Source organism: Lactuca virosa, chromosome 5 (assembly GCF_052849685.1).
Source record: "Lactuca virosa cultivar CGN04683 chromosome 5, Lactuca_virosa_CGN04683_v6, whole genome shotgun sequence".
In the NCBI taxonomy this organism is placed as follows: Eukaryota; Viridiplantae; Streptophyta; class Magnoliopsida; order Asterales; family Asteraceae; genus Lactuca; species Lactuca virosa.
Genome location: NC_136430.1, coordinates 276,010,699 through 276,024,366, shown reverse-complemented (window position 1 = coordinate 276,024,366; position 13,668 = coordinate 276,010,699). Strand labels below are relative to the sequence as shown.

Here is a 13,668-nt window from a genome sequence, read left to right as displayed (position 1 = left end):
CTACCGGTTGGCTCCCTCAAAGAAAAAGGAGGAAGAGAAAGAGTTCCTTGAAACCTTCCGCAAGGTCCAAATCAACATTCCACTATTGGATGCCATAAAGCAAATTCCACGTCATGCCAAATTTCTTAAGGATTTGTGCACCAATAAGAGGAAATTTAAGGCAAATGAAAAGATTCAAGTCAATGCAAATGTGTCCGCAGTTATCCAAAAGAAGTTACCACCCAAATGCAAGGACCCGTGAATGTTTGCTATCCCTTGCACTATTGGTGATTTGCATGTTGAAAGTGTCATGTTAGATCTTGGAGCCTCAATTAATGTCATGCCATACTCGGTTTTTCAATCTCTCAATGTTGGACGTTTGGAAGAAACTGGAGTAATCATTCAATTAGCGGACAAGTCAAGTCTATTTCCAAGAGGCGTGTTGGAGGATGTACTAGTACAAGTTAATCAATTAGTATTTCCCGCGGACTTCTATGTCATTGACCTTGAAGAGAAGACTCCTTCCAAGTCATCTATGATCCTACTTGGAAGACCCTTCATGAATACCTCTCACACGATAATTGATGTCCATAATGGGAAGATCACCATGGAGTTTGATGGAGAGACCATTACTTTGACATTTTTGAAGCAATGAGGTACCCTAGCAACATTTATTCATTGTATCAGGTTGATGTGATTGAGCCAATCACCCAAGAACTATTTGAGTTATCACATGGGGATATTTTGAAGATGGTACTCAACATGAGTCTTGATTGTGAAAGTTTGAAGAAAACATTAGATATGTATACATTGGACTCCGAAGTTGAAGAGATTGTGAAGATTTTAGAAGTAAACAACTCAAAAAAGAAGGATGTCTCTCAAGTTGTCGTATCTCATTCTCCAAACAAGATTCCCCCTTCCATAATCCACCCACCCACACTTGAATTGAAAGTATTACCTGGCCACTTGAAGTATGCTTATCTAGCTAAAGACGAAAATCTTCTAGTGATCATCTCCTCTCAATTGAAAGACTTTGAAGAAGACCAATTGGTTGAATTTTCATAAAGAGGCCATGGGGTGGACAATAACGGATATAAAGGGTATTAGTCCTAATGTATTCACTCACAAGATCCTCATGGAAGATGATTGTAAGCCTAGGAGGGAAGCTCAAAGACTAAATCCTCCAATGATGGAAGTTGTCAAGAAAGAGATAATCAAGCTCCTTGATGCATACATGATTTACCCCATTTTCGACTACAAATGGGTTAGTCCGATTCAGGTAGTTCCCAAGAAAACGGGAATCACGGTTATTGAGAATAACAAAGGAGTAATGGTACCCACTCGAGTTCAAAATGGATGGAGGGTGTGCATTGATTACAGAAATTTGAATTCAAGCACACGAAAAGATCATTTTCCCCTTCCTTTTATTAACCAAATGCTCGAAAGATTAGCAGACAAATCGCATTATTGTTGCCTCGATGGATACTCGGGTTTTCATCAAATACCCGTTGCCCCCGAAGATCAAGACAAGACGACTTTTACATGCCCTTTCGACACGTTTCCTACAAGCGGATGCCATTTGGATTATGCAATGCCCCCGCCACATTCCAACGATGCATGGTGAGCATCTTCTCTGAGTATGTTGAGAATATATAAAGGGGATTAGTCCTAATGTATGCACTCACAAGATCCTCATGGAAGATGACTGTAAGCCTAGGAGGGAAGCTCAAAGAAGACTAAATCCTCCAATGATGGAAGTTGTCAAGAAAGAGATAATCAAGCTCCTTGATGCAGACATGATTTAACCCATTTCCGACTCCAAATGGGTTAGTCCGGTTCAAGTAGTTCCCAAGAAAACGGGAATCACGGTTATTGAGAATAACAAAGGAGTAATGGTACCCACTCGAGTTCAAAATGGATAGAGGGTGTGCATTGATTATAGAAAGTTGAATTCAAGCACACGAAAAGATCATTTTCTCCTTCCTTTCATTGACCAAATGCTCGAAAGATTGGCAGGCAAATCACATTATTGTTGCCTCGATGGATACTCGGGTTTTCATCAAATACCTGTTGTCCCCGAAGATCAAGACAAGACGACTTTTACATGCCCTTTCGACACGTTTTCCTACAAGCAGATGCCATTTGGATTATGCAATGTCCCTGCCACATTCCAATGATGCATGGTGAGCATCCTCTTTGAGTATGTTGAGAATATAATTGAAGTGTTCATGGACGACTTCACCGTGTATGGAAATTCGTTTAATGAATGCTTGAATAACCTTAAGAAGATTTTGAAAAGATGCATTGAGAAGAAGTTGGTATTAAACTTTGAGAAGTGTCACTTCATGGTCAATAAAGGCATCATCTTGGGACACATCGTCTCCAAAAAGGGAATTGAAGTTGATAAATCCAAAATTGATGTCATACAAACCCTTCCTTACCCAACATGTGTTAGAGAAGTGAGATATTTCTTGGGCTATGCGGGATTCTATAGGAGATTTATTAAAGATTTCTCGAAGATCACGAGATCGATATGCCTCCTTCTCCAAAAAGATGTTGACTTTGACTTCAATGTAGCATGTCAAGAAGCCTTTGATAAACTTAAAGAACTACTCACATTCACTACCATTATCCAACCTCGAAATTGGGAGCTTCCTTTTGAAATCATGTGCGATGCAAGAAATTTTGCCATTGGAGCGGTTTTAGGTTAAAAGGAGGGCAAAGCATCACATGTTATCTACTATGCCTCCAAAACCATGGATAATGCTCAAGCCAATTATTCTACCATCTAGAAGGAACTTCTAGCCATTGTCTTCACAGTGGAGAAATTTCGACAATACCTTCTCGGGACAAAAGTGATTGTATACTCCGACCATGCAGACTTGAAGTATCTAATGACCAAGAAAGATGCCAAGCCACAGTTGATTCAGTGGATTCTTCTTTTACAGGAGTTTGATCTTGAGATAAAGGACAAAAGTGGTGCCGAAAACCTAGTTGTGGATCACTTAAGTCGGTTGAATATTGGTGGCCCTTATTCTTCCATTCTTGATGAATTTCCAGATGAACACCTCTTCTACATTTCAAAAACCATTCCATGGTATGCGGGTATTGTCAATTACTTGGTTACTAAAGAAATTCCACACGCATTTACCAAGTACCAAAAGGCCAAGTTGAAGAGTGATTCCAAATACTACGTGTGGGACGACCCTTATCTTTGGAAACATTTTCTTGATCAACTAATACGGCGGTGTGTTCATCAAAATGAGGTTGAATCAATCTTGAGGTTTTGCCATGAGTATGCATGCGGAGGCCATTTTGGTCAAAACAAAACCATGTAGAAGGTGCTAGAATGTGGACTCTATTGGCCAAAAATGTCAAGAGATACCTATCTATTTTGAAAGAGTTGTGATAGATGTCAAAGAATGGGAACCGTATCCATGAAGCACGAGATGATTCAAATTCCTATCCTAATTTGTGAGATCTTTGATGTATGGGGAATCGATTTCATGGGCCCATTCCCCGTCTCTTTCGGTTATACTTATATACTCTTGGTGGTTGGCTACATCTCAAAGTGGGTGGAAGCAAAGGCTACAAGGCATGATGATTCTAAAACTGTAATTGACTTCATGAAGTCAAACATTTTTGCAAGATATGGTGTACCGAGAGCCTTGGTGAGTGATAGGGGCATTCATTTTTGCAACAAAATGATGGAAGCCATGATGAAGAGATATGGTGTCACACATCGGATATCAACCGCCTACCATCCACAAATAAATGGCCAAGCCGAAGTGTTAAATAGAGAAGTCAAGCAAATTCTTGAAAAGACGATCAACACCACACGAAAAGATTAGAGCTTGAAGTTAGAAGATGCATTGTGGGCGTATCGGACCACCTACAAAACTCCAATTGGCATGTCTCCATTCTGCCTCGTCTATGGAAAGTCTTGTCATTTACCGGTGGAATTGGAACACAAGGCATATTGGGCGGTTAAAAAATGTAATTTCAATATTGAAGAAACCGGGAAGCACCGAAAGATGCAACTTCAAGAAACCGAAGAGTTGAGGAACCAATCTTATGAAAATGCAAGCATCTACAAAGACAAGACAAAAGCATTTCATGACAAGCACATCACTCGAAAGCATTTTATTCCGGGCCAAAAAGTTCTTCTTTATCTTTCGCGGATAAATCTATTTCCGGGAAAATTGCGATGTCGATGGCACAGATCTTTTATTGTTATAAAAGTGTTTGATCATGGTGCGGTTGAAATTCAAAGTTTGGAAACAAATCAAATATTCAAATTGAATGGGCACCGCTTGAAACCATTTTATGAAGGCTTTGACACGGGACAATTCGACAACGTAAAGTTGGAAACTCCGATTTACGAAGGTTGACGGAAGCGGAGCTATGTCTTGGCAAAGACGTTAAATAAATGCATTGTAAATAAATAATCTCTGCTTGAAGTTTTTATGTTTCTAGGATTTAAGGTCGTCAAAAATAAACATCTTGAGGTTTAGCAATGATCTTGGTAAAGTATGCAAAAAGTGTCAAAAATCTGCAATTTGTGCGGGTACCCGCACAAACGTTGCGCGACCCAGCCCTAGTCGCGCAAATCCGAGCTCAAATTACCCCCACATGGGATATATTCTAATGTGTGCGTGCAGCTGGTCCCCCACCCGCGTAGGTTCTGCGCGACCTGATACCCACCCTAGCAAACACTTGAGCGGCCTCCCTCCTACCCTCGCAGACTCTTGCGCGGCCAAGAACACAATGCTAGTCCCTTTTGCGCGACCCACCAACCTTATAACATCCACCCATATCCAAACCATTCGACCATACCTAAACCGTTCCCCACCCGATAACCCGATCCAGACCCAACCATACCTCAATGCCCGACCCATTTCCGACCCACCCTCATAACCCCTTAACCTGTCAGACCCCCCCCCCCTTAAAAACTTTCCCCCTTGTACCTCCCGTCCACAATGAACAACTTCCACTGCTGCCAATTTCCATTGTCACCTACGAAGACCGCCTGTCACCTCCTCCAGTCGTCGCCACCGGTCGGCGTTGCCGACCTCATCGTCCACTGCCGAGCCCGCCGCCATCGCCGGTCGCAAGCGTTCTTCCTCTATAGCCGATAACAACCCACAGTTCCCAACTTCCCCTTACCTTTTCTCGCCGGAAATCGCCATCTCACCACCACAGCCTCCCCATCTGTTACGGCCACTACTGCATCCCACCAGCCTAACTCTCAACCATTTCCGACCACCATGCACCCTTTTTCCACCGGTAATCAGCACTCCAGCCACCATATCTCTCACTCGCCGGATAAAAGCTTCATTTCTCCACCACCTCCCATCAAAATTAAAAATTTATTGGGGCATTCTTCACCAAATACTTCCAACCACACCGATCTATAGTCCATTTGGCCAAATTCGCTTGCCGGAAAAGCTAGCTCCATCACCGGCCACCGTCTGCCGCCGCCGCCACTCATTTTGACGAAAATTTTAAAATTTTTTGTTTCTCACCGGAGATTTAAAAGACTCAAACTTGCGGGTCCAATTCAAGCTTGGGGTGCGGTTTTAGCGGTTTTATTTTCGTTTTTTGACACTCGAATTTGGTACATTCCTTTTGATTTTATTTTATTCAATTTCTAATTTGGATAGATATATGTTATGCATTAGGTTGATTAGAATTGATTTGTTTTTAATTGCTTGGATTACCTTGCCTTGAATTGTGCCAAATTGCAAGTTTGGAGTGTTTGCTCGGTTTATAATTATATTTAAATTTTTATTTGGATTGATTGGATTGGTGTGAGGGATAATTTTGGTCAAGTTTTTCTTTTTTCTAGGTTCTATCAACAGGTACAATGGGAAAGAACAAATCCATTCACGCGTCTCATGGTTCTTCCCATGAAGCTCAATCATCGTGATCATCCTAAAAAGTGTCAACTGAGCATGTCGATCGTGATGGTAACCTTGTCCTCACTAGTGCACAAATCAAGCAATTCAAGTCCAACCTCCAAAAACGTGCAATCCGATCCACCAAATTTTACCACCGGGAATCCATGATCAACCTTGGCCTTGGCGATTGCTTGCAACAAATGTTCCTCAACATAGGTTAGCATGATTACCTAGCTCTTTTCGCACGCACATACAAGCAACCCACAATCGAGTTCCTTTCTACTTATGCACGGGATGACACGGCGGGGGTTCTCACATTTAGACTCCAGGGTCGGCAGCACCGACTCACATACGACACCCTCACCACTATCATGGGCACATACGATAGCCACAACACCGATATCTATAGTTATCAATGGACTCAATTCAAGAGCTTGCCCAGAGTAGAGTTCTGGACTCAGATCACCAGTCTTCCAAACTTCAATCCAAGTCGACAAAAAGACCCTTACATCATCCATCCTTGTTGGAGAATCGTCCACCGGATTCTTTCAACTTCCATATTTGGCCGTCATGAGCCGGGACAAATAAACACAGTTGAGCTATATTTCATCTATTGCATGTCCAACAGTGGTTGGTCTTGCCCCAGTTTCACCACGTTTTTCATCGGAGGTCTCATTACCCTAATTGGTTTGGGTGTGGGCCTTCAATTTCTCGAGTCTGACTATGTGCCAGTAGATGACCTGCCTATCTACCTCCTTGACTGCGTAGCTCTCACTCGGATGGAATTGTTGCTACCTACCAGCAGCAATAGCCATTACTCTTGGCTCAATCATGCCAAGGAATCCGTCTACATTTTACCTCATCCCGACATATCAGCCTTTACCACCAGGGACCCCGAAACTTGGTTCTTGCCTAGAGAGTTACGTGATGATGATGATGCTGGTAATGATGATGACATGTAGGTAGACAATACCAATGCAGATAGTGATGGGTTTTGAGAACTCTAACAACCTTATGGTGCACATGCAACCCTAAATGCTTTGGATCTATGTTTTCTCTAATTATACATGCAATTTGATTTTCCAAAGCATTCATCCTAACTAGCATACATTTGAACAAAATAACTAGTTAGATAACTTACCTCTTAATAGGACTTGTATTTCTTGGCCTTCAAAAGCTTTAGCACCTCAAATGGGATGCCTCTAATGTGTCACAAACACCAAGTGCAAAATGAGGCTTGAGAATAAGTTGCTTAGCTCAAAAATCAATACACACTCTCCAAGAATGTTGTGGCAACCGATTTTGGCTCTAGGGGGTCTATATATAGTGTGGCAAGTGCTAGGGTTACATCTATGTAAACCCTAATGCACCATAACTCTTCATCTTACTTAGGCTCCATGGGTTAACTTCCATGGACTATCCATGTTGGCTTAGCCCACCCAAATAACCATGGATCATTGGCCCACACTATAAGAATCATTGATGTACCAAATCAGACCCCGTATATTTAATTAGTCTCTTTTGATCACTAGATTAATTCCAAATTAATTCTTGATCAATACTAATTAAATAATATGATTTCATATTAATATATTATACTTGTAATATATTAACAAATCACAAATAACCTTATTCTCAAAAGTCCATCCTATCAATTTGCATTGATGAAGGCAACCCAAAAGGACCATGCTACTCTCGGGTCAAGTACATACCAATTATAGTTATGGGCTTAGACACTAAATCCAACAGATAGTCCATTTGAGGCCGAAGACCATTATGATCTCCCAATCCGACAACTCCCAATCCGAAAACATGAGTACCAGTCTTATCAACAACACAACGAGTTGGGACCCGAGTTTCCTCTTGATATATATAGTCAGCTTGCTGCCTTGCGTTGTCAGGGCAACCAGAATGAAGCAGCCATTCGGCGCATCGAGGAGCAGCAAGCTCGCGCCAACAGCTACATGGAGGATCTTTGGCATGATTTTCATCCCGAAGGCGGTTACCGTCCTCGCGGGCCTCCTCCACTTTGATCCCGATACGATCCTTGCTTACTCTCATCCTAAGAATTGAGGACAATGCTTAATTTTAAGCTTGGGGTGAGGTGTTCTTATCTTTTATTTTTTATTGCATTTAGGTTGTATATAGTTGCATTTAGAGTAAGTGATTTAGGTCGTTCATAAAAAATTCAAAAATATTGCATATTTTATTTCTTTCTTTTCTAATTTTCATACTTTTTAGATGCATTCTAGTTGAAGTTTCATGCATTTTTGTTCTCTCTTGTCTTCACATCCGTATAGGTACCATAGCGCCGAGTCATAAGTATTGAATCATAGATTGGTCCCGGGTCTTGATATGGATTTCCTTGTATTGGATAAATGGGACACGTTTTGAGCCTTACGGGCCACTTTGAGACCGCTTGTGTGGGGGTCAGATGCAGGTAGCTTGATTGGGTCTAGGTGCGGAGGGATGTGGTTGGTCAAACCGATGTGTGCGAGCAAAGATTAGCCCGGTAAGGTATTTTGTAGACAGTGAAGACTCGCATCTTGGTTTTGGGAGGAGTACCCCTTAGTACTCCTGAGTCTTGTCCGAGCCTTGCTTAGTTAGATTCTCACCACCTTTTTAGGATAGGTCATCATTTTTCTAGGGGTCTAGAGTAGATAGTTAGATAGATTTTGTTTATCACACCTTGTATTGAGGTGCTTGATGAACTTTGAGCTGGGTCCCCCAATTCACATCTTTTGGGACCAAGTTTTTTTTGGTAACACCCATTTTTGAGTCATTCCCCACCTTTTTTTAGTAGAGCTTGACACATTGTTACTGATCATTAGGTGTTCATGTTAGCCTCTATCTATTTCTCCATTTTCACTATTGGAGTCCTATGTTACATGGTGAAATTCCTTAGACCTTCCAAGAAGAAAGACAAAAAAAAATGAGGAAATTGGAAAAGCGAAGACAATAAGAGACGATAAAAGAAGATTCAAGAAAAGCAACAAAAAGAAAGAAGAAAAAAATGAAGAAAAAGAGCAACACAAAAGAATAACAAGAATCCAAGTTCAAGACTTCTCTCCAAAAAAATGAGAGAAATGAGAAGGCAGAAGATCAAGCAGCAAAGAGACTGAAGACCAAATAACAAAAGTTCGTTAAGCTGTTAGGTTTAGATTTAGGTTAAGTAGATTTTTCTTATTTTATTTTATTTTTTTGATTTTGGTGAGAAAAGGGTATCACGATGAGACGATAGATTGTAAAGGACAGTACAAGGGAGAAGTCTCTAAAACCGGATGTTTGCCTAGAGGTCGTGCTGCAAAACCCTATTTCGTTATTATACACTTTAGCCTGACAAATATAGGAATGGTCGTGTGTGAAGAGGCGCCTTTCCTTCATGCATTATGATCTGCATTGGTGATTTAAAGTGCCCCCACTGGGCGTATCCTCTGTTTCCTTTGTCTTGCACACCGCGACTACATCCAGACGTGATCTATTTGCCCTTCAAGTGGTTCGAGAATGTGGTTTATGTCTATAAAGCGGGGAACATTTTGAAGATGCGTAGGGTCGATGAAGGACTGATTCTGACCATGTTGACAAAGTTCTATGGTATCTTTCTTTTTCCCTTTTAGTTTAGCTCATCCCGAGCTCATTTTAGTCTTTTTCTAACTTGAGGACAAGTTAGGTTTAAGCTTGGGGTGATTTGATAGTTTATTTTATTTCCTTCTTTTTATTAGTTTATTTTAGATTTTTTTAGGTCTTTTTATTAGTATTGCATCGTATTTTATTTATTTTCTTTACCATGGATCATATCGGTTACTTTCTATTTTGTATGAGGTATTTTGCAGGGTTTTGGAGCTTGTTGCGGTTGTGGATTAGCTTGGAGATGGGCTTTGTGGGCTTTCGAGGCATTATTGGGCTTTGCGGATCCATCAAAGGAGATTTGGGCTTAAAAAGATAAAGACTTGGATGAAGTGGGATTGTGAAGATGGGTCTGATGGGTTTTGAGCATTCTAACACTCCTATGGTGTGCATGCAACCCTATGTGCTTTGGATCTATGTTTTCACTATTATACATGCAAATATACAAAATTCCAAAGCATCATCCTAACTAGCATATTATGGAGTAACTATACTACAAAAGTCTAGTTAGATGACATACCTTTTGATGGAGCTTGAAGTCTTGAACCTTTAAGAGCTTAGCCCCAATAGTGTGGAAGCCTCAAATGGAATCACACAACACCACCAACAAATGGAATAACTTGAGAAGAAGGTTACTTTGGTTCTCCCTATGAAAATCGGCCCTTGCCCTCTCTTTGTGTATCCACTAGTGTCATTTCATGAACCATGGGATCCTTTATATAGTGTGGCTCATTAGGGTTACACCATGTAAACCCTAATGTACATGACTTTCCATTTCCTTCATGATCCATGGGTTTTAACCTCCATGGAGTATCCATGGGTTACCACATGGGTTAAGCCCAACATGAAGGACAATAGATCACAAGCCCACATATATAAGAATGAATAATTTACATAATCAATCCCCATATATTTAATTAGTCTCTTTTGATCACAAAATTAATTCCAAATTAATTCTTGATCAATATTATTTAAATAATATGATTCCATATTAATATATTAGAACTTATACTATATTAATATAAATCATAAATAACATTTTCTCACTTGTTTATCCAATTGTTATGATGCCATGCAACCCAAATGGACCATGCTACTCTCGGGTCGAGTACATACCAATAATAGTTATGGGCTTAGACATATAATCCAATAGTCTCCCACTTGGATAAGTCTAAAACTATTATTCAAGTATGACTCCAAGATCTCGACTAGCAATCGTAGCTCTTAAAGCCGTTGTCGAACTCTGACCTAGTCAAATGACGTGTCTGTTAGATAAGGGATCATATATTCCTCCATTCTAGATATTATATGGACTGAGACATGGATTATAATCATTATCTCTATCCATTTGTTGTTTCCCGATTTCCGATTTATGACGACTGACTAATTAAACAAATCAAATCAGTTCAGGCTTGGCCAAGCACTTAGGGGTGTCATCACTAAATCATCGAGGGGCCCACATATATCACTTTTATCCCTCCAAGGGTAAAAGGAATGGATAAACTTCGACCCAAATGCTCGCTTGTACTTACTCATCAAATCACACACAACGATATGTTTTATAACAACCAAGTTATTGGTTGCATTTACATATGTCAATGTGCAACCAACTCGCAAATACAACTCACACGTCTCCGTTCGAAGAATATAAGATATTATCGTCTCATGATCACTCGTGATAAAATCCATGAAGTGATTCAAATGAGCGTGGGTTGAATCTAATACTCGAATCTCATTCCAGGAGCACTCATGAACACTGCAACCACTTTGTCCCAGACAAACTACAGACCCATTCATGACAGTCTTGCCTCAATACCTACTTCCAAAGTATGATCGAATGTGGATGGTTTGAATAACTTAGTTATTCGGGAAGTCAAAACATACAAAGTGAAACACAAGAATAATCGAATCCAATATGGTCTCAGAACTTATGAATATAAATAAAACACATTTTATTTAATCATCGTATTGATTACACATTATTCATTGCATAATGTTTCAAATAATCAACTTAATACTTGAATTAAAACAATAGTTGTCCCATGCTCCAGGCATGCACACTATGTTTTCTAAACAATAGTTATGCCATACTCCAAGTATGCACATTATGTTTGTCTATGATCCTTACTTTGTGAAATAGATCAATTGAACATGATTCCAATGATGCTCATTTCACAATCCGAAATCCTTACCGTAAATGTAAGAATATCAAATTCTTGTCATTTACCGTAATCTGTTAGATTTTAAACTCATATGCATTGATCCTCTTGTAATGACTATGCACAAAACTCACAAAGACTTGGCAACAAACATTACAAAGTATTCCAATGGAGATCAATTCCATGGAAACGAAGTCTCACATTTAAAGTACATTCTTTTGAACATCCTTCTTGCATTAATTTTTTTCTAATCTTACACATATTTAAAGAATAACTTCCTCATATGGAACCATTTCCATATTCCCATTTTGACTCTTACTTCTGAACAAGAGTTGCCTCTTTTCAGAATATGTCAATATGGTCCCTCTCCAAAATTTTACACCATACTTCCAACTGTCCATGAGAAACCAATCTTAGGTAAACCTCAGATTGTCCTCGACAATTGCTTAATCATTTCAATCATATCTGGTTCTATTCCTTTTTCCCTCTTAATGCCCTAGGCATTTGGAAAATTTAGAACAGATAAATATTATAGCACATGCAATCGATCCTATATCCGAAGCATACGAGACACAATTCATGATGTCTCACATAAAGACATGATACTTGACCAGTCTTTTGCTACAATATTTCTTATAATTTGCCATGTTCTCATAATTCGAATTATGAAAAGGGATGCCGTAATCATAATCGAATTTTAGAACGCAAATAATGTAATCATGACTAAATTTGATTAAAATCTCACAATCTAATCTTTTAGATTTGAAATGAAGTATAATTTCTTCTCCCTTAATTATAGCAAAACAACTTTTTTAACCCCTGCAACTTCACGAATTGAAAGCTTTTGTTTTCTATAATTAACATTGCTAACTTGCAATATTTACCATAATTAATTATGCTCCCACTAGCATAATAATTATTATCTTACCAGCATAACACTTATGCTCCCACTAGCTCTGACACGTACTCAGAAATCAGCTGGACTTCTAGAAATCGATGCTCCATTGACTTTCATTACCAAAGTTCAGATTTCTGATACGAGATTCTTCGATAAAACTTTATCTAAGCTTCTCAAGATCATACACCTTTCCTTAGATAGCTCACATGTGTGTCTAAGCAATTATGAAGAGGAATGTCGTAATCATAATGTTTAGACCTTTTTCCATTCTCACTAGTCCATGTTAGTGTGCCGGTTAACCACACATGCTTCACTAACGACTTTGAGAATGCAAATATCACAATTGTTATCTACTTAAAATCTACTTAGTGAAAGCGTTTCCTCACCATCATTTTAATGAATCAGAGAGAAACCTTATGACACTTAGATTTTATGGTGTATGTGTTCCTATCCATGTGAATTTGTCAAAACCATAATTACAAGACAAGGTTAGTGACAAATTCAAACTCATATGAACTGAACTTTTTCAATCTTAATTTCTTGCCACCTGGCAACACAAGGGCCTACCATTGCTTCCAGGTTATTATGCAACCAATTAAAAACTCTCAAAACTCATATGCAAAGTCAACTTTAACTGGAATGGGCACAGAAACAAGAATATGTCAACACGATAGGTCACAAACCTCAAGTCGTGTGCTAGTGTTCAACAATAGGTTTATTCTTGATTAGTTCTTGAAACTTGTCAAGATCTTTTAGACTTCCACTGACCTCTTGACATATATGATTCACTTTGTCAAGGAACATTACTTGACAAACAAATATTCAAGAGTTAGTGCGGATTCTAATCAAGACAAACCCTTCACACAATTGGCCTTAGTTGGTCTTTGTTTTATCCAAAACATCACAACTTACCAATTTCAAATGTACAAGAGTAGAAAACTTTTACTCTACATTTGACAAGTGTTATAAACCTTCTTTAAGATATGTCACTCAAGTTACAATCTTGGCGTATGACTCTAAGAATTGTTCTGGAACAAAGTATGACTCATCTTCTTGATTTAACCACTTCAACAATTCATGACTCCTCTTCGTAGCCATAAGAATG

General features: G+C 39.3%; 1 protein-coding gene across 1 annotated transcript; it reads left to right on the top strand.

Moving 5' to 3' along the window:
• The first annotated feature begins 241 nt into the window (after nt 1–241).
• Nucleotides 242–634, top strand: LOC145112786 (uncharacterized). Its single transcript, XM_079048909.1, has one exon. The coding sequence runs from the start codon at nt 242–244 to the stop codon at nt 632–634; it is 393 nt and encodes a 130-aa protein (XP_078905035.1).
• Nucleotides 635–13,668: the final 13,034 nt, after the last annotated feature.